Here is a 24,788-nt window from a genome sequence, read left to right on the forward strand (position 1 = left end):
GGCGCAGGGCAAAAACGCTGCCCTGTGCCTCCGTAAAAAAGGGGCAAATCGTACCTGAATCTGGGCCAATGTATTTTATGTGATAGCCCAACACAAAGTGGCACATAATTGTGAAGTGGAAGGAAAATGATAAATGGTTTTCATTTTTTTTTTACAAATAAATATCTGAAAAGGGGGCGTGTATTTGTATTCAGCCTCCTTTACTCCGATACCACAAACTAAAATCTAGTGGAACCAATTGCCTTCAGAAGTCACCCAATTAGTAAATGGCATCCACCTGTGTGTAATTTAATCTCAGTATAAATACAGCTGTTCTGTGAAGCCTTCAAAGGTTTGTTAGAGAACCTTAGTGAACAAACAGCATCGTGAAGGCCAAGGAACACACCAGACAGGTCAGGGATATTAGCTGTGGATCCACAGGTCAGGTGGGAGAATCTGTCAACAGGACAACCATTAGTCGTGCACTCCACAACTCTGGCCTATATGGAAGAGTGGCAAGAAGAAAGCTATTGGTGAAAGAAAGCCATGAGAAGTCCCGTTTGTATGAAGCCATGTGGGGGACACCACAAACATGTGGAAAAAAGTTCTCTGGTCAGAGAAGACCAAAACTTAAAGGGGTTGTAAAGGTTCGTTTTTTATTTTCTAAATAGGTTACTATAAGCTAATGTATTGTTAGTTCACTTAACTTTTCCTTCGATTTTCCTTCTAAATGTTTTTTTTCTTTGTTTTCTTTGTCTGAATTTCTCACTTCCCGTTTCTCCTCAGTAAGCCGTTCAGTAGGCTGTTCTAAATGACTTTCCACCGATGATGGTGGAAAGCTTACTGAGGAGAAACAGGAAGTGAGAAATTCAAACAAAGAAAAAAAACATTTAGAAGGGAAATCGAAGGAAAAGGTAAGTGAATCAACAATGGACTAGCTTAAAGTAACCAATTTAGAAAATAAAGTACGAACCTTTACAACCCCTTTTTGGCCTAAAAGCAAAACCCTAAATGTGGCGGAAAAAGAGATTTTTAATACAGCTTACCTGTAAAATCTTTTTCTTGGAGTACATCACGGGACACAGAGCGGCATATTCATTACTATGTGGGTTATATGGAGTACCTTCAGGTGATGGACACTGGCAATCTCAAAAACAGGAAGTGCCCCTCCCTATATAACCCCCTCCCATAGGAGGAGTACCTCAGTTTTGTAGCAAGCAGTATGCCTCCCAAAATGGTCCCCAAAAGAGGGGTGGGAGCTCTGTGTCCCGTGATGTACTCCAAGAAAAAGATTTTACAGGTAAGCTGTATTAAAAATCTCTTTTTCTTTATCGTACATCACGGGACACAGAGCGGCATATTCATTACTATATGGGATGTCCCAAAGCAATGCTTACAATGAGGGGAGGGAGAACATCTTCCCAAGACAAAAGGATTTAATTTAGAGATATACTCAAATCATAATAAATCCAACTTAGTTGAGAAAAAATAAATTTTAAATTTAACTCAAAAGGGAGCCCCCGGAATCCGAGGGTCTCAAACTGCAGCCTGCAGCACTGCCTGCCCAAAGGCTGTATCAGTATTCCTTCTTACGTCCAACTGGTAGAATTTTGTAAACGTGTGGACAGAAGACCAGGTTGCCGCCTTGCAAACTTGAGCCATAGAGATCTGGTGGTGTGCTGCCCAGGAGGCGCCCATGGCCCTAGTAGAATGAGCCTTTAATGATAACGGAGGAGGCAACCCTTTCAAGCCGTAGGCATGAGTGATTAACTGTTTAATCCACCTCGAGATGGTGGATTTTGCAGCTGCCTGCCCCTTCTTGGGCCCATCCGGTAAAATGAACAACACATCCGTTTTCCGGATTTTCTCTGTAGCTTTAAGATAGGCCTTCATGGCCCTGACAATATCCAAGGTATGCAGCAACCCTTCCTTTCTGGAAGTAGGTTTAGGAAAGAAGGATGGTAATACCAAATCCTGGTTTAGATGAAAACTGGATATAACCTTTGGTAGGAAGGAAGGATGAGGGCGGAGAACGACCCTGTCCTTATGCAAAATAAGATATGGTTCCTTACAGGATAAGGCTGCCAGTTCCGATACTCTTCTGGCGGAAACTATGGCGACCAAAAATACTAACTTCCTTGTCAGTAAAACCAAAGGAATTTCAGCCAACGGCTCAAAAGGTTGTTTCTGTAAACTTGACAGAACAAGATTTAAATCCCACGGACAAAGCGGGGATTTAACTGGAGGATTAATACGTAAGACCCCCTGCATGAAGGTCTTAACCAGCGAGTGGGTGGCCAGCGGCCGCTGAAACCACACTGACAAAGCTGAAATCTGTCCCTTGATAGTGCTTAATGCCAGTCCTTTATCCACTCCTAGCTGGAGAAAACTCAATACTCTATCGATGGTAAACTTACGAGAAAGCCATAGCTTGGACTCGCACCAGCCTACATAGGCCTTCCAGACCCTGTAATAAATCACCCTAGAGACCGGTTTCCTGGCTCTGATTAGGGTAGAGATTACCTTCTGAGACAGACCTCTACCCCTGAGAATCAGGGATTCAGCTTCCAGGCCGTAAAATTTAGATGCCGTAAGGCAGGGTGGAGGATCGGACCTTGCGATAGCAGGTCTGGCCGTAGAGGAAGAGTCCAAGGGTCTCCCACTACCATCTTTAGGATTAGTGAATACCATGCCCTTCTGGGCCATGATGGAGCTACCAGATGACTGGTATGTGCTCCACCCTGATCCTGCGCAGCAGGCGGGGTAGTAACTGGAGCGGGGGAAAAGCATAAAGAAGTTTGAACTGATGCCAAGGGCAAACCAGCGCATCGGTTCCGCAGGCCATCGGATCCCTTGAGCGGGATATGAACCTGTCTAGCTTCTTGTTGAGTCTTGATGCCATGACGTCCACGTCCGGCACTCCCCATCTCTGGCAGAGTGTCTGAAAGACCTGTGGATGTAGAGACCATTCCCCCGGCAACAGAGTCTGGCGACTTAAAAAGTCCGCCTGAAGGTTGTCCACTCCTGGAATGAATATTGCCGATATGCAGGGCACATGAGCTTCTGCCCATAGGAGAATCAAGCTCACCTCTCTCTGAGCGGCTTGACTCTTGGTTCCCCCTTTGGTGATTTATGTATGCCACTGCCGTGGCATTGTCCGATTGAATTCTCACCGGGAACCCCTGCAACTTGGACGTCCAAGCCCTGAGGGCTAGTCGAGCAGCTCTGAGCTCCAAGATGTTGATGGGCAACTGCTTCTCTGGCTTTGCCCAAGTGCCTTGGCGAGTGCAACCATCCAAAATTGCTCCCCAGCCTGTCAGGCTGGCGTCTGTGGTTACTATCTTCCAAGCCACTGGGCTGAAAGACTTCTCCTTCAGTAGATTCTGAGGGTCTAACCACCAACACAGACTTTGTCGGACTCTTGATGAGAGCGGCAAAGGGATATCTAAGGCCTGTGGCCTCCTGCTCCATGCTGACAGGATGGCTGCCTGCAGGATGCGAGTGTGGCTCTGGGCGTACGGTACCGCCTCGAATGTGGCCACCATCTTGCCTAGTAACCGCATACATAGGCGAACAGTTGGTTCCTTCTTGCTTAGAACCAGTAGGATTAATTCCTTGATGGCTTTGACTTTTATCAGAGGCAGAAACACCCTCTGTTGTTCTGTGTCTAATCTCATGCCGAGATATTCCAACTGCCTTGTGGGCTGGAATGCTGATTTTTCTCGATTTAGGACCCAGCCGAACCTCTCGAGGTACTGAACTGTGAGGGCCACTGCTCGTTCCAAGCCAGGAGACGAGTGATCTATGACTAGGAGGTCGTCCAGGTATGCTAGGATTGTGACCCCTTGAATCCTTAGATTGGCTAGGATTGGAGCTAGGACCTTCGTAAACACCCGGGGGGCCGTAGCCAACCCGAAGGGAAGCGCCATGAATTGGAAATGACGTAGAGCCACCGAGAAGCGTAGAAATCTTTGATGTGGCTGGTAAACTGGAACATGAAGGTAAGCATCCTTTATGTCTATGGATGCCATAAAATCGTCCTTCTGAAGTGCGGCAACTGCTGACCGCACGGATTCCATCCGAAATGAGCGGACCTTTAGGTATGCATTCACCATTTTTAAGTCCAAAATTGGCCTGACATCGCCGTTGGGCTTTGGGATGATGAATAGGTTGGAGTAGAAACCTAGCCCCTGTTCTTGGACTGGTACCTCTACTATTACCTCCTGAGAGAGTAGATAATTCAATGCCGCTATTAAAGCGGCTCCCTTCTTCGGATCGTTTGGTACTCTTGACTCCTGAAAATGAGGAGGAGGAAACTTTAGGAAGTCTAGTTTGTAGCCTGTAGCCACGGAGGACCGTACCCATCTTTCGGGAATGCTGGCCTCCCAAACCTCTGCAAAGAGACGCAGTCTTCCCCCCACCTTCGAGGGTGGGGGCGCCCCTTCATAAGGCCGGCTTGGGGGCTGGCTTTGCTGGCTTGCGAAACCACTGCTTCTTGCCTGCGACGGCCTGTCCCTGAGACTTGTTAAAATTTGATCTTGCAGGAGGCCATCGATGCTGTTTGGTATTGGAAGGCCCCTGCCCAGGGGAGTACTGTCGTTTAAACGCAAGCCCCCGAAACTTCTTCTTGGTGGGCAAAAGAGTACTTTTTCCGCTTGAAATGGTCTGGATGTATTTGTCCAGGTCTTCTCCGAAGAGTCGTCCTCCATGGAAGGGGAACCCTACCAGGAGCTTCTTGCATGGGGGCTCTGCCTCCCAGCTCTTTAACCATAAGAGTCTTCTCATATGGATAAGGGATAACGATAAACGTGACGCTTGCTGGATAGAATCCTTAATCGCATCTACCGTAAAGCGTATGGCCCTAAGTTTAAGCATCTGCTTAGCTTGATCCGATAATGCTTGTGCAACCCCAATTGCAGCCACAGCTGGCTGCACTACTGCCCTTGCAGTAGTGAAGGAGGTTTTAAGTAGCGTTTCCAAGCGTTTATCAACCGGATCCTTGAACACCTGTATGTTTTCTACAGGGCATGTTAAAGATTTGTTAACACATGAGATGGCCGCGTCTACAGCCGGGGCTGCCCATCTCTTGGAAAATTTCTCTTCCATAGGATATAAGGCAGAGAATCTTTTTGGTGGTACAAAGATTCTATCTGGCTTGGCCCAATCTTGGAACATAACTTCCTCTAGTAGAGGATGGATCGGAAAAACCGCATTGGTTTGAGGCGCTCTTAGTGAGCCCAAAGCTGAGACCGTTGATACTTGGAGATCTGGTACTGGCAAGTTGAACGTCCTATGGACCAAGTCTGTTAAAACTTGAACCCACCAGCTCTCCCTTTGGGAGGCTGCGCCAGACTCCTCCGTACCCGGATCCTCGATCCCTGAACCTACTTGGTCCTTGTCCAAGAGGTCTTCCAATTCCCCTGCGTAAGGGACCTCCTCATCTGAGGGTTCACGCTCGGGCGACGGAGATCTATTCCGTTTTTTGCCCCGCATAGCCTTGGCTATCATTTTTTCCATTCTTTTTTCCATCTCCTTTAGAGAGGTGGACAGTACCTCGTCCGTGACCACCCTAGGGTTGGACTGACCCGTGCCAGCTCCAGCCCCAGATCTCGATGGTCCCACCAAGGCTCCCTCTGGGGAAAGTAGCGGTATGACTTTGTCCGAGACCTCAGACCCTCTGGGGGAATCCCCACCTCTTGTACCCTCTGAACCAGATGCCATGGTACAATACCGAGGTACGCCCGCTACTTAACGGTGTTTGGGAAAATAAATAGTCGTTGCCCAAAAACCTTTCTGGGGGAAAAAATGCCTTCCTTATTAATTTGGTTTTTTTTTTTTTTTTTTTTTTAAACCAAAGAAAGAAAAACCATTCTGTCCCCCTTTAGTAGTATTTGCCAAAAAAAAAACCTGCTGAAAAAGAAACCCTATCTCTAGGGTAAAAGACAGTCTTTTTGAAGACTAATACTCTTCTTTGGCCACTGTGTCCTCGGCGCCCCACTCTGCCGCTCTGGTCCTTCCTCTCTCAGTTCAAACACTTCACTGAGCTGGGAACTTTTTGGAAGGGCCGCCCCTTCCTTTTACCTACAGAAAACTCCTGTCAGAAAAAACGGCGCGAAATTGCGCCCATATCACGGGGACGCCCGCGGGGGGGGGGGGGGGGACCACACGAGGTGGTCAGAGGCTGATCCTGCCGTCCAGGCCAGGATCCACAGAGCGGCATTTTTTCCTGCAGCAACCGCCTGGACCTCTCTGAGCAGGCTTGCAGGTAGGAGCTTCACTCCCTTTTACATAAGAAACCTCAGTAGATTCCCAGGGGCTTCTCTTAGAGAGAATTGTCACTATACACACAGGCCCTTTTTCAATGCTTTCTAGCACCAGTTGCAATACTACCAAGGAGGTCACGATTATGGGGAATATATACATACAGAGTCATCCTATCCTAAGATATGTGACTCACCTTGCCAGATGCAGCGCATAAACCATAGGCATGTCCCACTGTGACCTTCCCCCAGAAAAAACCTGCTGCGAACCAAGTTCCGCAAGTTTCCCCTTCACTTACCTGCTCCATGCCGCAGGACTTTGCACAGCAAGAGGTCCAATCTTCCCCCATCTCCGTGGGGCGTCTAGACCTTCAGGCCCTGGGTTCCTATGAAGGATCCACTGTCCTGGGCCCATATAGCACCCTGGCAACAGAAACATTAGGCCCCCAAAGGTTTCTAAGTTCTGGGCCCAGAGTCCAGCTCTCTGTGACAGAAAGCATTATGGGCTATACCCCAATGGTTTGGGGTCCGGTTACTGACCACTTTAGCACTGAGGCCTTTGGACAGAACCGGTTAGCCCACCTTAATCCCAAGGATGTGGAGGCAAGCTAAACCATGACCAACACCTAAGACACTGGCGTAAAAACTGAGGTACTCCTCCTATGGGAGGGGGTTATATAGGGAGGGGCACTTCCTGTTTTTGAGATTGCCAGTGTCCATCACCTGAAGGTACTCCAAATAACCCATATAGTAATGAATATGCCGCTCTGTGTCCCGTGATGTACGATAAAGAAAACTAACACTGCACATCACCCTGAACACACCACCCCCACCGTGAAAAACATGGTGGTGGCAGTATCATGTTATGAGGATGCTTTTCTTCTGCCGTGACAGGGAAGCTGGTCAGAGTTGATGGGAAGACGGATGGAGCCAAATACAGGGCAATCTTAGAAGAGAACCTGCTAAAGTCTGCAAAATACGAGACTAAGGCAGAGGTTCACCTTCCAGCAGAACAACGCCCTAAACATACAGCCAGAGCTAAAATGGAATGGTTTAGATCAAAGCATATTCATGTGTTAGAATGGCTCAAAGCCCAGACCTAAATCCAGTTGAAAAAATGGCTGTTCACAGACACTTTCATCCAATCTGACAGAGCTTGAGCCATTTTGCAGAGAAGATGGGGCAACAATGTCACTATTTAGATGTGCAAAGCTGGTAGAGACATCCCCAAAAAGACTAGAATCTGTGATTGGAGAAAAAGATTCTACAAAGTTTCGGCTCAAGGGGGGCGGAATACAAATGCACGCCACACTTTTCAGATATTCATTTGTAAAAATTTAGAAAATCATTTTCCTTTCACCATTTTGTGCCACTTTGTGTTGGTCCATCACAAAAAAAAAAATTACAATAAAAATACATATATGTTTTTGGTTGTAACATGACAAAATGTGGGAAATTTCAAAGGGGTATGAATTTTCAAGGCACTGTACATCAAAAGTAGGGCATGCTTAAGTTTTCATCATCTTCTTTATGGGGAATGATACTTGTGTATCTAATTCAGTGCTGGACAAATGTCTTCCAGCACAAGTATGGCAAAATGCACAACAAAGGCTACATGACTTTCATCCATAAATAAATGTACAGAAGTTTGCACTGAGAGTAGGGCAGAAACAACTAAATTGATTAATCGACAACTAATCGATTATGAAAATCCACTATTTTCATAATCGGTCAGCCGATTAGTTGCCCTACATACAGAATGCATTTGTTTACATATCAAGAAATACAGTGTAGCACTCATACAGTTAAGTACACCCTCCATACATGTCAGTAAGTGCCTGAGAACTTGTGAATGTGTAAGGAGCAATGCCTCATGGGAAATGTAGTCCTGGGCAGAAGTTTTTTTTACCTTGCCATAGGGGCGCTCTATACTATACTTTGCAGCTGGTTATCGGGGCACGCTGAAGGCGGGATGAGCCAGATGTGCCAGTGGGGGACCCCAGAAAAGAAACAGGGTTGCTCTGTGCAAAACCATTACACTGAGCAGGTAAGTATAACATATTTGTTTTAAAAAAAAAAAACAACACTTTAAAACACTGTGTGCAGGGAAGATCAACATCGGTACTCAGAGAAGGTGGAGGCTGATAGTCTGGAGGTAATAGAAGGCATTACAATTACGGTTCAGTACTACTGTGACCCACTTCAGCAGACAATGGGCTGAAGTCACAGAGCAGCAATGTAGTCGGGATAGGCCCTCATGCCTGGACCGGCACTCGGCTCAGCTTCTCGGCGAGCCGCTGAGCGCCCGAGTTAGCGCTTTAGCCCCCTATACTGCCCAGCACCCCAGAGCAAACAGTGGTGACAGTCACAAGCTCTCTGCTCATGGAGGCCTGAGAACTGAGCGATCAGCAGGATTTGATTGCTCGGTCTTAGAGTCATGATTTTGCAAAACAAAGAAACATACTTCCTTTAATAAAAAGCCAAAATATTAGAATGCAAAGTATCTTTTAGAATGGGAATACATACTTTGATGTCTCTGGGAGTCCAGCAGAAAGTTCCAGGAAGACTGATAAATAGTATCCTCTTACTACTCCATTTCCATCCTAAAATGGACACAGCACAAAAATGAAAAATGTATTCTTAATCAGGAGAACAAATACTGAAAGTGGAACTTAACTGTAGCTGAGCACCACAAAATTAAAATGTTTAGTACAGTTTTAGCATTCAAAGCATACTCGCCCATCCACCCATGTTTTATGTAATTGAAACCCCCTTGCAACTGTGGCCATATTGAGTAAGGACAGATGATCATGTGGCATTTACTTCTGGAATCCATCTGCCCTTAGCTCATGCATGCAGGAGAGTATATTTAGCTAAATAAAAAAAACAAAAGAAAACAAAAAAAAAAGCCATGAAAACAGGTGAATATACTTTATAGATTTACTAAAGCTAGCAGCATAAGGATTAAAAATAGTTTGTGTTAAATAACCACTTTAAGACCGGGGCTTTTACCCCCTTTTCAGCTTTCAAATTGTTGCCCCATAGAGGAGAGCAGGACTGTGTCCGTTCTGCATAGCAGAGCGGACCTGTCATCAACCTGCTCAGGGATCAGCGGAGAGATCCCCTGCTAAGCAGTGGATTCCGCATAGCAGAGGCGCCCATGTGAAAGGGGCCATAGAGTTGGTGGTATTAAATCACCACTGTGTTTTTTATTTTTTGCTAATTAAACTAAAAAGACTGAAAATTTAGAAAAAAAACGCATTCTGTGTTTCTGCTATAAAATTATGCAAACAAATGACTGTTCTTCAAAAAAAAAAAAAAAAATATTTGGTCAAAATGTACTCTGCTACATTTCCGTGATGAAAATAACCCAAATTAGTGTTTATTATTTAGTCTGTAGAAAAGTTATAGTCCACAAACTATGGCATATATCGGAAAACCATTCAAATCTGATGTACTGACAGCCTATCATTTCTTGAGGCCCAAAAAATGCCAGGACAATACAAATACCCTCAAAATGACCCCTTTTTGGAAAGTACAGTCCAAGGTATTTAGTAAGAGGCATGGCAAGTTTTTTGGAGCTGTAATTTTTTGCAACAATTATTTGGAAAAGAAAGAAAGTAATAAATGTATTTATTTTTATATACTGTCACCAGTATAACTCTGGGGAAGGGAATCAGATTTTTTTTATTTTATTTTTAACCACTTAAGCCCCGGACCAATATGCTGCCTAAAGACTCAAGGGGTTTTTACAGTTCGGGACTGCGTCGCTTTAACAGACAATTGCGCGGTCGTGCGACGTGGCTCCCAAACAAAATTGGCGTCCTTTTTTCCCCACAAAGCTTTCTTTTGGTGGTATTTGATCACCTCTGCGGTTTTTATTTTTTGCGCTATAAACAAAAATAGAGCAACAATTTTGAAAAAAAATGCAATATTTTTTACTTTTTGCTATAATAAATATCCCCCAAAAACACATATAATTTTTTTTTTCCTCAGTTTAGGCCGATACGTATTCGTCTACCCATTTTTGGTGAAAAAAAAAAAAAAAAAAATCGCAATAATCGTTTATCGGTTGGTTTGCGCAAAATTTATAGCGTTCACAAAATAGGGGATAGTTTTATTGCATTTTTAATTTTTTTTACTACTAATGGCGGCGATCAAGGATTTTTTTTCGTGACTGCGACATTATGGCGGACACTTCGGACAATTTTGACAAATTTTTGGGACCATTGTCATTTTCACAGCAAAAAATGCATTTAAATTGCATTCTTTATTGTGAAAATGACAGTAGCAGTTTGGGAGTTAAACACAGGGGGCGCTGTAACATTTAGTGTTCACTTAGTGTGTGTTTACAACTGTAGGGGGGTGTGGCTGTAGGACTGACGTGATCGATCGAGTCTCCCTTATATAAGGGATCACTCGATCGATGCGCCGCCATAGTGAAGCACGGGGAAGCCGTGTTTACACACGGCTCTCCCCGTTCTTCAGCTCCGGGGAGCGATCGCGACGGAGAGGCTATAAACGAATAGCCGCGCCGTCGTCCCGGATCGCTCCCCGAGGCTTACCGACCGCCGCATGTAACGGGGGGGGGGTCCCGATCGGACCCCCGACCCACGTCAAGCAGAGGACGTACAGGTACGTACATGTGCCTGTCCGTGCCATTCTGCTGACGTATATCTACATGAGGAGGTCGGCAAGTGGTTAAAACATTATGACTGCCTATACCAATGAATTTCATTGGTTTAAGCAACCATTTTTACTGAATGAAAATGGTTCATTCAGTTTCTTTTCTTGTGATTAGCTGTGATTGGTCAAAGATAATTGCATGGTACAGATGGGCTGTGTTTGGCCCTGGACAGGGCTGGCGACAGAACGCGCCACTGCAAATCCCCTCGACCACACGAGAGGTGCGTTCTGGGAGGACGTTATATGAAAGTAAGGTGTCAAGTTTAAAATGGAGGCTTTCAAAGTAAATTGCATTTTGGCTTTGTCTCTTTGTACTTTATTGGCAAGTTACACATATACTAGAAATTCCTTATCTGCCCGACTGCTGAATTCATTAATCTAAATCAGGAATAAGCAATTAGCGGACCTCCAGCTGTTGCAAAACTACAAGTCCCATCATGCCTCTGCCTCTGGGTGTCATGCTTATGGCTGTCAGAGTCTTGCTATGCCTCATGGGACTTGTAGTTCTGCAACAGCTAGGAGGTCCGCCAATTGCATATCCCTGATCTAAATAATGATGTGAGTCAGTCATTATGCAACATAAATAATAAGAGTACCAATATTTAAAGTGTGGAGGGGACAACTTATTACATGGATTTCTCAACAATTGAAATTAACATTGATAGCCTAATGGGTGATTAAAACAAAATAATTTACTTTAAAAATGTTAGCGTCATCGTTCAGTGTATCTAAAGGTTTTCATTTATCCATGTCATGTTTTATCTAGTAGTAGTTCATCACATTCAACTGGACTTTTTTATATTGAAGAGGTTTCAAAGCTGATCTCAGAGCTGAAGTGTCTTGGATAAGAACTCAAAAAAAATGGCTTGAATAAGCTAGGAAACATCTTCAGCACTGCAGAACAAGACCAGTTAAATGTGACCAACTACCACTAGATCAGTGTTGGGTAAAGTTTTTCTCTATAATCCCCTAGTAAGACCAGCATTCTATCCTGAATAGAAATCCGCTTTAAACCGTACGTAAATTGAAGTCTGCTTTCAAATGCATTAGATGCTCATGTTTTATTTTGTAATACACTTCAATCAAGATTGCAAACTCACTGGATAAACCTTTAACCTCCAACAGAGACCAGATACTTGCAAAGGTGGACTGTACACTGGGTCAGCGCGCTGGCGTAAAGTGCTAAAAAAAAAAGGGAAGGATGACAAAAAAATTAGCAGGCATATAAACAAGCACAGTAGGCTGGTCTGACAGCTGACCTGTAAAAATCTGGCTATCAAATAACAGTCATGGTGCGATAGATTACGGAATTAGGTGAAGGTGCTGAATGCCCTCATTGTGAAGAAACCTGTAGATGCTACCATGCAAGAAACGCACAGATACTCAAGAGACCACCAATTTAAGCCATTTGACGTTTGAGCAGATTACAGAAACCATTTAGCCTTGCAATCTGGGACATACACAGGACACTGATGAATCAAAGGGGGTCTAAAATTATCTTTTCATGCTGTTAAACCTGTTTTTTGTGGAACCCTCAAAAGTCTGCATTTGTTATGCATCACTATACCTGAAGAAACATGCCGATTTTGTGAAATCAGGATGAAGCCTTTTACACCACATTTTTATGCAATCTGTCAAGAAAAACAATTGCCTAATGTCATCCAAACATGGCTGTGGGTGTGCCAAAAGGAAAAAAGATCTCATCTTTGGCGGCAGGATCTGCATTAGTCTACAGATAACTTTTGCTGTTAAAGGTTGTTACATTAGTCAATATCAGTTGCTAGCAAAAACAAGAATAAATTAAATTACAAACTGCAAATTATTTTTTAGAATCTGTATGCTTTGGAGCCACAAACCACCATGTTTACATTACTATAAAAAGAAGAAAAAAATTCTTATAACAGTAAGCCTATATGGTGGGAAGGGGTGTTCATTGTATATTCTTAATATACATGTTGGGTATATATTAAAAAAAAAAAGAAAAAAAAAAATACGTATACAATGTAAAAACACATACCCATAACAAGAACAGACTGTACAGAAAAAAAAAGAAAAAAAAAAAAAGGTATCAACAGAATAAAATGAGCTTATGAAATTTGGCACAATAAATTGTACCCATTTTGCACACTGTGTAAGAAAAGTGCCCAACAATTACATTTTTACATTAAAGGCCACTGCAGAATTTTGTTTCACCTATAATGAGGGCATGTTTTGTTCTGACAGACAATCATTTCTGGCCAATGTTTTAACTTGAAGCTTTCTACATCAGTTTCTCACTAGTGTTTATACAAAAATGTAATACCGTTGATAGACATATAGTACTTTCAAAAGAGAACAGTGTTGCTCCAAAATTATGAAGAAAGAAATACATTTGGCAAGGAGCATAGGTCCTGTACCATCACAACACTCTTGTAGGAGATTTCTTGCTACAGATCAAGGCTCTATGTGAAAAGAACAAAACTCTGTCCATTTAAGGTCAGAGAATGTAGTACTCAGCTCTCCTTCCTATCCAAGGAGGTAAGTTGGGTCCTGTGTGGAATACATTCTCACTAATAATTGATAGTACATGGTAGATTTTCCTCTGTGCCCCTTGATCTTACCACAACTTCTCATACTGTGAGCAGCCACAGAGGTAGCTCAGGAGTAAGCAAGCATGAGTCACGCAGAGCAAGCAGCTTGTTCTGCTGGCACTCAGCAGAGGGGGGGGGGGGGGGCAAGAGCATGTGTGGGGGACCAGAGAATAGGGGGATCGGGACTGCTCTGGGCAAAACCATTACACAGAGCAGGCAAGTATAAGATTTCTCTTTGAACTAAAAAGACATTGCATTTTGAACAGATTTTAATGCAAAACCCTATTTTTGGGAGCGCCATTTCAATGGCCTTCCATCTTTTTCAGAAAACCAAGATGATGATTTTCCAACTGAAAGTAATCACTAGTGTGAAAAATAGGATTTTTGTACTCACCTTAAAATCCTTTTCTCTGAAGTTCATTGACGGACACAGGACTTCAATCTTGACCTTAGGGTTATATCGCCACCTACAGGAGAGGACTAGGCAGAACATGTAAATAACAGCCAGGGGGCGGTCCTACTGGCTATAACCCCTCACACTGATTCCAGCAGCTCAGTTTCTCAAAAAGTAGTATAAACATAAAAAAAGGAGGGGTGGGTGCTGTGTCCGTCAATGAACTTCAGAGCAAAGGATTTTACGGCGAGTACAAAAATCCTATTTCTCTTTCTTTCATTAACGGACACAGCACTTCAATCTTTACCTTAAGGACGTCCCCAAAAAGTGTAAAAAAAAAAAAAAAAGGGGTGGGAACAGCAACAAAAAAAAAAACTAACCATAACAACCAGAGCTCCTCAACGGATGAGTTGCAACCTTAAACAGCCGCCTGCAAAATCTTGCGGCCAAAGCAAGCATCCGCAGATGCGCTCACATCAACCTTTTAGTGAAAGTGTGAACGGACGACCAGGTCGCCGCCTTACACACCTGGGAAACCAACGCTTTATGTCGGAAAGCCCAGGAGGCACCATTTGCCCTGGTCGAATGCACCGTGACAGGAAAGGGAGGCGCCCGCCCTTTTAGGGCATAAGCCTGAATCACGATCTGTCTGATCCACCGAGAAATGGTGGCCGACGAGACCGCCAGGCCTTTCTTTGGACCAGTCACCAACACAAACAGTGAGTCTGATCTCCGAAACCGAGCCGTAGCAGACAGATATACCCGCAGAGCACGTACCACGTCTAAGGAATGTAACGCAACCTGTAATGTAAAGGCAGAAGACACAAGGATGGAAGTACAATGTCCTCTTCAGATGAAAAGCCGAAACCACCTTCGGAAACAAAACGAAGGCTTATCGCCTTATCCGTGGAGGATCCAGTAGTAGGACTTGCAAGACAAGGCCGCCAACTCAGAAACCCTCCTGACAGACGTAATGGCCACCAGAAAGGCAACTTTCTGAAGGAGTGTCAAAAGGAGGAATCTCTCTGATGTTCTCAACGGGAGGTTTCTGAAGTACCAAGAGCACCAGATTTAAATCCCCTGGAGATAGTGGTGGTCGAACCGGAGGAGCCACATTTCGGACCCCTTGCACAAAAGTACTCACCAATGAATGAGCAGCCAAGGGTCTTGAAAGAAAACAGCCAATACTGAAATCTGCCCCTTAATGGTACCTTAAGGCAAGTTTTTTGAACACCTCATGCTGTAAAAACAGCAGGATCCTGGAAACAGAATATGCCCCTGGACGCCACCCCATCTCCTAACAGAGATGTAGGCCTTCAACGTGCGATGATCGATCTTCCGATAAGATGACTTCCGTGACCTTAGCATGGTGGAAATTACTGAATCTGACAGGCCTCAGTCCCTCAGAACCTGACTTTCAACAGCCATGCCGTTAAAGCCAGCGACTGTAAAGCAGGATGAAGCATAGGACCTTGCGACAGAGGTCTTTCGCATCGGCAGTCGCCAAGGGGCATACGCCAACAGACGCACTAGGTCGGTGTACCAGGGAGGCCGAGGTCAATCTGGGGCAATTAGAATCACTGGAATCCCCTCGGTCTCCACTCTGCGGAGCAGACGAGGAAGACGTTTCAGTGGGGGGAAAGACATAAAATTAGCAGATACTGACCCCACTGGGCCCATGAAAGCGTCTGTCGTGCCCCATTCCAGGCAAAGAAGACGAAATACATGCGGTTGTAACGACCAGTCTCCTTGGTCCCGCATCTGGCGACTTAGGTAGTCCGCTTGCCAGTTTTATACACCCGAAATGTAAACAGCTGAAAGATCCTGGAAATCTCTGCTCTGCCCACCGCAGGATGTGAGCGACCTCCAATGCTGCAGCCAAGCTTCTTGTTCCTCCATTATGGTTGACATACGCCACCGCTGTGGCGTTGTTTGACTGGATCCCGATTGGATGCCCCTGTAGCCTCTGTGACCATGTGGAAAAGCACAGCCTGATCACCCGAAGTTCGAGTACATTGATCGTCAGGCAGGATTCTTCCTGTGTCCAACGACCTTGTGTCGATTGAACACCCCAAACTCCCACCCAACCAGTCAGGCTGGCTTTCATCGTGATCACCGTCCAGTGAATGGGAAGGAATGACTGTCCGGACCGAAGGGTCAGAGATCTCAGCCACCAACAGGGAAGTCCCGACTAGTTGGCTTACCCGGATTTGACAATCCAGGGACAACGGAGACTTGTCCCACTTGGACAGGATGTTCTTCTGCAAGACTCGAGTGTGGAATTGAGCATACGGTACTGCCTCAAAAAGGGACTCGCATGCAAAAGCGCAGTGCCGACCACCTGCGGGATGCCAACAGCTCCACCACCCCCCAAAGAGTCTAACTTTTCCAGAGAGAGAAAAACTCTCGCCTCTAAAGAGTCCAGAATCAAGCCCAGGTATTCTAGGCGCTGAGTCGGCACCAACACAGACTTCTGGAGGTTCAGTACCCAACCGAAATTCTTGAAGGGTCTGACTGGCAATCGCCACATCCTCCTCTAAATCTGAGTCTGAAGCAGGTCTTAGAAGGAGATCGTCCAGGTAGCCCGTGATAGCGATTCCTCGCGGTCTTAGCAAGGCCAGAATCGGAGCGAGCACCTTGGTGAAAACCCTTGGTGCCGACGCCAGGCCAAAGGGGAGAGCTACAAATTGGTAGTGATTTTCCCCAACTGCAAAACGCAGGAATCTCTGATGCCCGACATATATGGGGACATGCAAGTATGCGTCCTTGATGTCCAAGGACGCCAGAAAGTCCCCCAGATGGAGTGCAGCGACCACAGAGCGAACCGATTCCATTCTGAACTTCCGTACCATTACAAAGGTGTTGAGGGGGCCTTGAGATCCAGGATTGGACGGACCCCATCCTTTTTTGGGACTACAAATAGATTGGAGTAGAATCCCTGAAACCTTTTCGGCAGCGGCACTGGTACTATTACCCCGCGTCTCAGCAGGTCCTGCACTGCCCCCAATAGGGCATCCCATCAAGCCGGAAGATGAAGGTTTGAGGGGAAAAAAACCTGGTGGACAAGAAACTATCTTGTACCCTGATTAAACCACTTCGCAAACCCACTGGTCGGAAAGCAGGGAGGTCCATCGAGCTGCGAACTCGCAAAGGCGACCCCCCCCCACCCGAGAGTCGGGTGGGGGCAGACCTTCATGCTGTCGCATATTTGTTAGGCTTATTTGGCTTGCGAATCCAGGGACACTTTTGTCCCTCAGCTGACCCCTTGTTGGTCTGGAAACGCTTACCTGCAAGCTCAGACTGATGCAAAAACGCTTTTGAGCAAAAAAGGAGGGCCCTGGCCTACGGCGTGGCTCCTTACCTTTTCTGGATTGTGAAAGCAACGTGCTCTTACACCCAGTAACATTCTTAACCCCTTCCTTACCGGGCCATTATAAAAATGACGCCAGCAGGAACCCTCCCTCGATTCGGGTGGACGTCATCTGACGTCCTTTCTTTCCCGGCAATCTAGGGCACGCGGCTGCAGCGCGCGCACCGCTCGTGACCCGGCAAGTTTGCCCGGCGGCCGCGATGTCCGCCGGGCACCCGCAATTGCCGGTGATCAAGGCAGGAAACGCACAGTCAACACACAGATCCACCTCCTGTCAGGTGAGGAGACCGATGTGTGTTCCCAGTACAGAGGAACACACATCGGTCTCCTCCCCTTGTGAGTCCCCTCCCCCCTACAGTTAGAACACACAGGGAACATATTAACCCCTTCAGCGCCCCCCAGTGTTAACCCCTTCCCTGCCAGTCACATTTATACAGTAATCAGTGCAGTTTTATAGCACCAATCACTGTATAAATGTGAATGGTCCCAAAAACGTGTCAAAAAAAGTGTCCGATGTGTCCGCCGCAATGTCACGGTCACAATAAAAAAAATATATATTGCAGATCGTCGCCATTACTAGTAAAAAAAAAAAATAATAATAACTAAAAATGCCATAAATCTATCACCTGTTTTGTAGACACTATAACTTTTGCGCAAACCAATCAATATACGCTTATTGCGATTTTTTTTTATAGCAAAAATATGTAGAAGAATACGTATTGGTCTAAACTGAGGAAAAAAATCCCTTTCAGTAAGCGTCTGACACCAGGGCTGTGGCCAATACTGGCCGCAATTCTGACCCCACCACCGTGAACATGGACCGGGCGACTGCCTCGGCACTCCTATCGGCGCGGTCCTTAAAACCCAGGGTCCCCTCCACCGGAATCGTGGTTACCTTATTTAACCTGGAGACCAGGGGGGGGGTCCACAATCCGGGGAGATGTCCATTTCTTCAGGAAACTTTCCTCAAAGGGGGACCTTTACCGCCATGCGTTTTGGGACCGAAAAGGCCCGCTGCGGCCGTTCCCATTCTTTGTAAATAAACTTATCAAAGGTAGGTAGGGAAACACCCTAGCCATGCGGGCCTGCTTGTGGGACCCAAAAGGGACCGACACCTCTGTAGATGCCCCGCCCTATCCTCCATCTTTAGGGTAACCCACACCACTGTGATAAGTGCTCCTACAAGCGCCCTTTCTTGGGCTGACACGGAGTCATCCTCACTGTCCGAATGGTCAGAACAGGGGCTGTGTGCCACAGCAAAGCCCGAGTCTGAAACAGAGCTTTCCCCCCAGAAGACGGTGGGGGGAGGAGTGGGGTTTTATTCCCCCCCCCTTGCAACCGCACGCTGCTTCCACCCTAGCAACGAAAGAATCCAGGACCACGACAAAGCGACCATAGGCACCACAGGTGCAGGGGAACTAGTTGCCACCACACAGGGATGTCTGGGGAATAAGCCCCAGCTTCTGACGCCATGTTGAGCCACACTCGCCTGACACCAGTTAGGGACCGAATGCAAGCCACTAAAAGTCCACTCTCCTAGCTGCCACAGACTACACCAGTATTTAATTAGTCCATTTAATTATTCCATAGCAAATGCACAAAACATCCTTCATCTAGACATCAAGGACATCTACTCTATGTTCACGCCTATGTGCTTTTTTAGTATGTTTTGCAGTTTGCTGTTTAACATGGTACACGTTCACATCAACTTATTTTTCAGCCAGTGAATTTTTGCAAAGGGTCAGGAACTTTTTTTTTTCCCCACATGCAGCACATTCCGTATATTTGACTACAATGGCAAAGTGTTGCATTTTTTTTTTTTTTTTTTTACCAAACACTAAAGGACTTGTCAAAAACTCTTTTGGTGAATGGGTAGGGGTATTATGTACCCCAATACTCATGCACAATGTGGGGGGGGGGGATCTGTGTGCTCACTTGTCAAAAGGTGGCTTCCAGATTCTGATAAGCCCCCCCCCCACAACTACAGCCCAGGGTTGTGCAGAAGAGGCCCTTCTCACCATCAAATTGGGGACAAGGGCTCCCTCCCTGCCCCAAAGAAAAAAAAAAACAGCCCCCAATATTGAGGGCATGTGGCCTGATATGGTTCAGGAGGGGGTGCTCGCTTGTTCCACTTCCCTTTCCTGACCTGCATGCTCAGATAAGGGTCTGGTATAGATTTTAGGGCCCCATGCCATTTAATAAAACAATTATATATATATATATATATATATATATATATATATATAAATAAATAAATAAAAACAACCTTTGGTATGGGGTTCCCCTTCAAATCCATACCCGACCCAGAGGGGAAAACTTTTTTTGCCGTTATTTTAATTGCTGCCAATTGTTTTTACATTCAGTTGTCAGCAAGGAACCCTGCTGACTGCTGATGACTCATCGGTTGTTAAAGATGCAGCGGCCGGCATGGCCAAGATGGCGGAGTGAAAGGACGTGTTCTGCAGAGCTCTGCTGCCCCATTGATCCTGCATCGCATCTAACCGTGTCTTTCCCTGCTGTGCACTGACCCAAACGGCGGTGAATGCCTGGATGACAGTCCAGACGTGGTAAGGGGGGTAAAAAAATTCAAGTTTCCCCTTAAAATACCGCCGGAGACGAGCCCTGCTGTCTGGAGGTCTGGTGAGTAGACGCCTCGTGTCAATATGGCGTCACAGAGATGCTATGGAGGGACCTGCCGTGTCTGTGCCCGGCATACCGGAGGTTATGGCTGCCGTCGCTGCCTGCCAGGCTAACGTGGCCTCCTGCCAGGCGGCCTTGACAAACAAAATGGAGGAGGTGCAGATGGATGTAGGTCTGATCCGCCAGGACATGGACAAGGTCCGCTCCAGGCGGAAACTCGGATGGGCTGGGTGGAAGACGCTGTGGGAGAAAACTCCAGCTTCTCGGGTGAAACTGCTGGAGCACCGCGCTGAGGATTCCGAGAACAGATGTCGTAGGAACATCATTCGTATTGTGGGGCTCGCGCAAGGTGCTGAGGGAAAGAATCCCACCGTGTTTGCAGAGGAACTACTCCGTTCCCTCCTCCTGGCGGCTCACTTGTCCCCCTACTTCACAGTGGAGAGGGCTCACAGACTACCGCCGCAGCCTAGTCCGCAAGGCTCCCCGTACCTTCATCCTGCAGCTCCTCAACTTCAGGGATCGGGACGAGCTGCTCAGGGCAGCTAGAGCGGCCGGAGAGCTGACCCGCGATAATAGCCGCTTGATGCTATTCCCTGACTTTTCTATCAAAACTCAGAAGCTCCGGCGCTCCATTGATAGACAAGATTCTCACCGCTCCAGGTGAGCCCCGTAGGCAATCAAGGGCTGTTGAACCACCAAGGTGCTGGCAATGCTGATGATAGCAAAATGAAATAGACGAAAACTGGACAGCCGCGCTCCATTGATGCGGTTAAGGCAGGCCTCCGTTCCAAGGGAATCAAGTATAGCGTGCTTTTTCCTGCTAAGCTGAGAGTGATCGATGGGGAAACAGTCCGTTTCTTTACCTCTCCAAAGGAAGCTGCAAGATGGCTGGAAACGGTCCCCCCTCTGGGATGAGATCCGCGGCGCTCCTGCTTTTGTTTCGCCTGGTGCCTTGTTTTTTGGATTACAATTTTCCCTCTTTTTTCTTTTTGCACTACTTCGTGCACTTAGCAGACCGGAATGACTTCATTGGCTGGGGGGATCGGCTGTCGTCCTATACATATTATTGTGCCTCGCCCTTGATGCCAATTGGCAGCCCACAATGCGGTATGTACCACTGTTGGTTTCCTGCTGACTGCACCCTATTGCTGATCAACTTGTTGGCTGTTGTCCTATGGGGGGGAGCTGCCTGATACTGTATGACTGCTATAAGGGAGGCCTGGTTTCCCATGTTGCCTCAGTTTAGGCTGCTGCTTTCCCCCTTCCTTATACCTGGCAGTTACTTCAGTCTGTCCCCCCTGTCCGGTGCTGGCTGCTAGACTTCTATTCTCTTGTTCATATGTCATCGTTGCCTTGTTGGAACTGTAACTTCCAAGTACTGTGCCCCTGGTGTAGACCAGGTGATATCTACAACCCGGTTAGGACATCATAGCAGCATCTCTTGACCCCTATGTTGCTCCCTCAACTTGTCCGACTTGTCCCTCCTTTCCTGAGTTTGTTGCTGGAGCACAGGTGATGCTGACCCACTGTCTCTTGGGAAATTCACGCACGCCTCCCAGACATTAGTTGCCTTCGGGCCGGTTTATTGGGTTTCATGCAGTCTTGCCTTGGGTGGAATCTGTGGGGTGGGGGAAGGGAAGGTTGGCCATTGCTGACCCGGTTTTACTTGCTCCGTTGGGCAAGAGTTACAGTTTTCAGTTATTAATTTGTTCTCTGTTTGTTCCTATGGCATGATCGCTTTTTTACTGCCCATAAATACAGTGTGGGGGGTTTGGAAGGGTTGATGCCGGCCGACGAAACCCCGGGAGTGGTGGAGTGCTACTGCCCCCAACGTACTGTGCATCTCCCATTGGTACATTCACACCGCAATGGTCCAGATATCTATGATCTCATGGAATGTGAGGGGGCTTAACTCCGCCCATAAGAGATCTCTGGTCCTCAATTATATTAGAAGGCATTCTCCTCATATTTGTGTGTTACAGGAGACTCACTTGTTGGGCTCCCAAATCTTGGGACTGAAAAAAGCTTGGGTGGGCCATCATTACCACGCAACATACTCCACCTACACTAGGGGAGTCAGAATCCTGGTGCACAAGCAGCTGCCTTTCCAGCTCTTGGATGTTAGGACTGACCCCGGGGGTAGGTACATTATCCTCCATGCACTGATTGCAAACAACCCGTGTGTATTGGTGGGGGCTGTACCTCCCTCCGCCGGCTGACCCGGTGGAGGGAGGTACAGCCGGCGGAGTTATGAAGAGGGAGTTATGAAGAGGGCGATTGATTATGGAGTGGAGGATGTCTTGGTTTTGGGCGATTTTAATTTAACCTGTACTGCTGACATGGACAGACTACACACTGTCTCACGGGGGGTGCCTGGTTTGGCGGAGTGGGCCCACACCTTTACTTTGACGGACACCTGGTGCCACTTCAACCCTAAGTCTAAGCAGTTTACCTGTCACTCCACTACATTTAAAACGCTATCCCGCATTGATATGATCTATGCGTTTCAATCTATGCTTGGGAAGGTTACAGGGGTGGATATCCTATCCAGGGGCATATCGAACCACGCCCCCTTAATTCTCAAGCTGTCCCTCGGGTCCCCTGGGGAACGGTTGTGGAGGCTATCCAGGTATTAGATTGAGGAGGCAGGAATCCAGGAGGCGGTCCAGGAGGGGATAGATCACTATTGGCTGGAGAACGCCGGTGCTACTTCTCCTCTGGTCGCCTGGGATGCCTTTAAGGCCTGGACCAAGGGGGGAGTATATGGCGCGTATTTCCGCTGCTCGGAGGGCGGCTGTCCGTTCTCTGGAGGAGTTGGAGGAGGCCAAGATGGTCGGAAGCCGCGTACGTGGCACATCCGGATCAGGTGACCTATGGGGATTGGCAGTTTGCCTTACACCGGTTGTCTCTGTGTAGAGTGGAGGGGACATAGAAGTCCCTTCTATCCACTGCACAAAAAAATATTTGAATATGGCAATAAGAGTGGTCGTCTAATGGCATGGTTGGCTAAAGGGCAGTTTGCTGTCACCCACATAGGCGGAGTCAGAGATTCAGGGGGGGTGTTGCAATCACCTAGTGAGATTAACTATAGGTTTTCCCAATATTATCGGTGTCTGTACTCCTCCAGGGTGGATTACTCCTTTCAGGAACTTTTGGAGTTTCTGGACGGGATCCCTCTTTCCACGCTTGGGGATGGGGTGTGTGCTGCCTTGGAGGCAGATGTCAGCTTGGAGGAGGGTGCAGATTGCTCTTTCCCAGCTCCAGGCGGTGGAAGACTCCTGGGGCGGACGGTTTACAGACAGAATTTTACTCCCGCCATCAGGACCTGCTAGCTCCTCGACTCGTGTCTCTGTTTGCTTAATCATTTCAACTGGAGGCCCTCCCTGCATCCATGTCAGAGGCGGTGGTGGTGTTGGTCCCCAAACCGGGCAGGGATCCTGAGGACTGCTCCTCTTATAGACCAATTTCGCTTCTAAATGTGGACGGCAAGATTTTGGCGAAAGTCCTGGCAAACCGGTTATCTACGGTTCTGGCGAAAGTGGTTCACCTGGATCAGATGGGGTTCATGCCTGGGAAGGGGACTGACATCAACCTCCGTCGCCTCTTTCTAAACATGTCAGTAACCCACGATAATAGTGGTAAGCTGGTCATCGCCTCGTTAGATGCAGAGAAGGCGTTTGATTTGGTCGAGTGGGTCTTTTTATGGGAGGTGCTGCGCAGGCTTGGGTTTGGGCCTAGGTTCCTCCGATGGCTGCGGATGCTCTATCGGATGCCCTCGGCTCGTATCCGTACCAATTGTCGGCATCCTTCTCCTTGCAGAGAGGCACGCGACAGGGGTGTCCCTTATCCCTGGCACTGTTTGCGCTTACACTCGAGACCCTAGCCGCCTCTTTATGCGGATGACACCTTATTGTATTTGCAGGACGCGGGCGAGTCACTGACGGCGGCATTGGAGATATTTGACACCTTCGGTAGGTTCTCGGGGATACATATCAATTGGTCCAAATCAATTGTTTTTCCCCTTGACCCACAAATTCACGATCCGTGCATGGAGGCGCCTTTGCTCTGGGTGGACCAATTTAAATATTTGGGTATCCAGGTGAGGAGAGACCTTTCAAGCTTCAAGGACCTCAGCCTGCTCCCGTTTCTGTCCCAGCTTCGAGTCAGGTGCGCCTCGTGGGCCTCCCTGCCCCTGAACCTCATGGGGCGTATAAACCTTTTGAAAATGCTGTTTCTCCACACATTTTATATGTTTTTTGGAACAGTCCCACCTGGATGCCCAATTCCTTCTTTGCTGAGGTGGATCGATGCGTGGGCTCCTTCATATGGGGTGGCGCGACCCCGAGACTGGCTAAATCGACCCCAACGCTTCCTGTTCGTTGTTGGGGCCTGGAGTTGCCGAACTACTGAACTTACTTTTGGGCGGCGGTACTAGTCACGGTCCAGTGGTGGTATGTTCTCTAAGGGTAATGCGCGGTATGCCTAGAAACGGCGGTTCTTGGTTCGCTCCGTGAGCTGGGTAACCTAGTTTACAGGGGGCATAGGGCATATGCGGCGCTTCCGCAACCGACTCGTACAACCTTGAGGGCCTGGAAGGTAGGCAGACAGGGGCTTCTTAGCCCACGGAGCTGGTCCCCTTTTTGTCCACTTTGGGGGAACCCCAACCTTCCACGTCCTCTTAAGATGGTCCCTTATCCCCAGGTCTGGGCTGGGTACGGAATCAGAAACGCTTGGGGATATCTTTTCAGCGGGAGCCCTGATGCCTTTTACGACCCTCCGGGTCAAATACCAATTGCCTGGATGGATGCATTTCTGGTACCTCCAGCTACGCTATGCTGTTCGGGCTCAATTCACCTCACCGCCTAGATTATCTATGGACCCAATTGAGG

At 47.2% G+C, this 24,788-nt stretch overlaps 1 protein-coding gene across 4 annotated transcripts in view; it reads right to left on the minus strand.

Moving 5' to 3' along the window:
* TRIM37 (tripartite motif containing 37) overlaps window positions 1-24,788 on the minus strand; it is a 171,627-nt gene that overhangs the window by 95,182 nt on the left and 51,657 nt on the right. For all 4 annotated transcript variants that reach the window (XM_040336828.1, XM_040336830.1, XM_040336827.1 and 1 more), the window contains exons 11-12: window positions 12,026-12,107; window positions 8,766-8,842 (exon numbers count right to left, since the gene is read on the minus strand). In XM_040336828.1, coding sequence (XP_040192762.1) covers window positions 8,766-8,842; window positions 12,026-12,107 — 159 coding nt within the window. The remainder of the gene's footprint in view (window positions 1-8,765; window positions 8,843-12,025; window positions 12,108-24,788) is intronic.

This window comes from Rana temporaria, chromosome 2, assembly GCF_905171775.1.
Source record: "Rana temporaria chromosome 2, aRanTem1.1, whole genome shotgun sequence".
Lineage (NCBI taxonomy): Eukaryota > Metazoa > Chordata > Amphibia > Anura > Ranidae > Rana > Rana temporaria.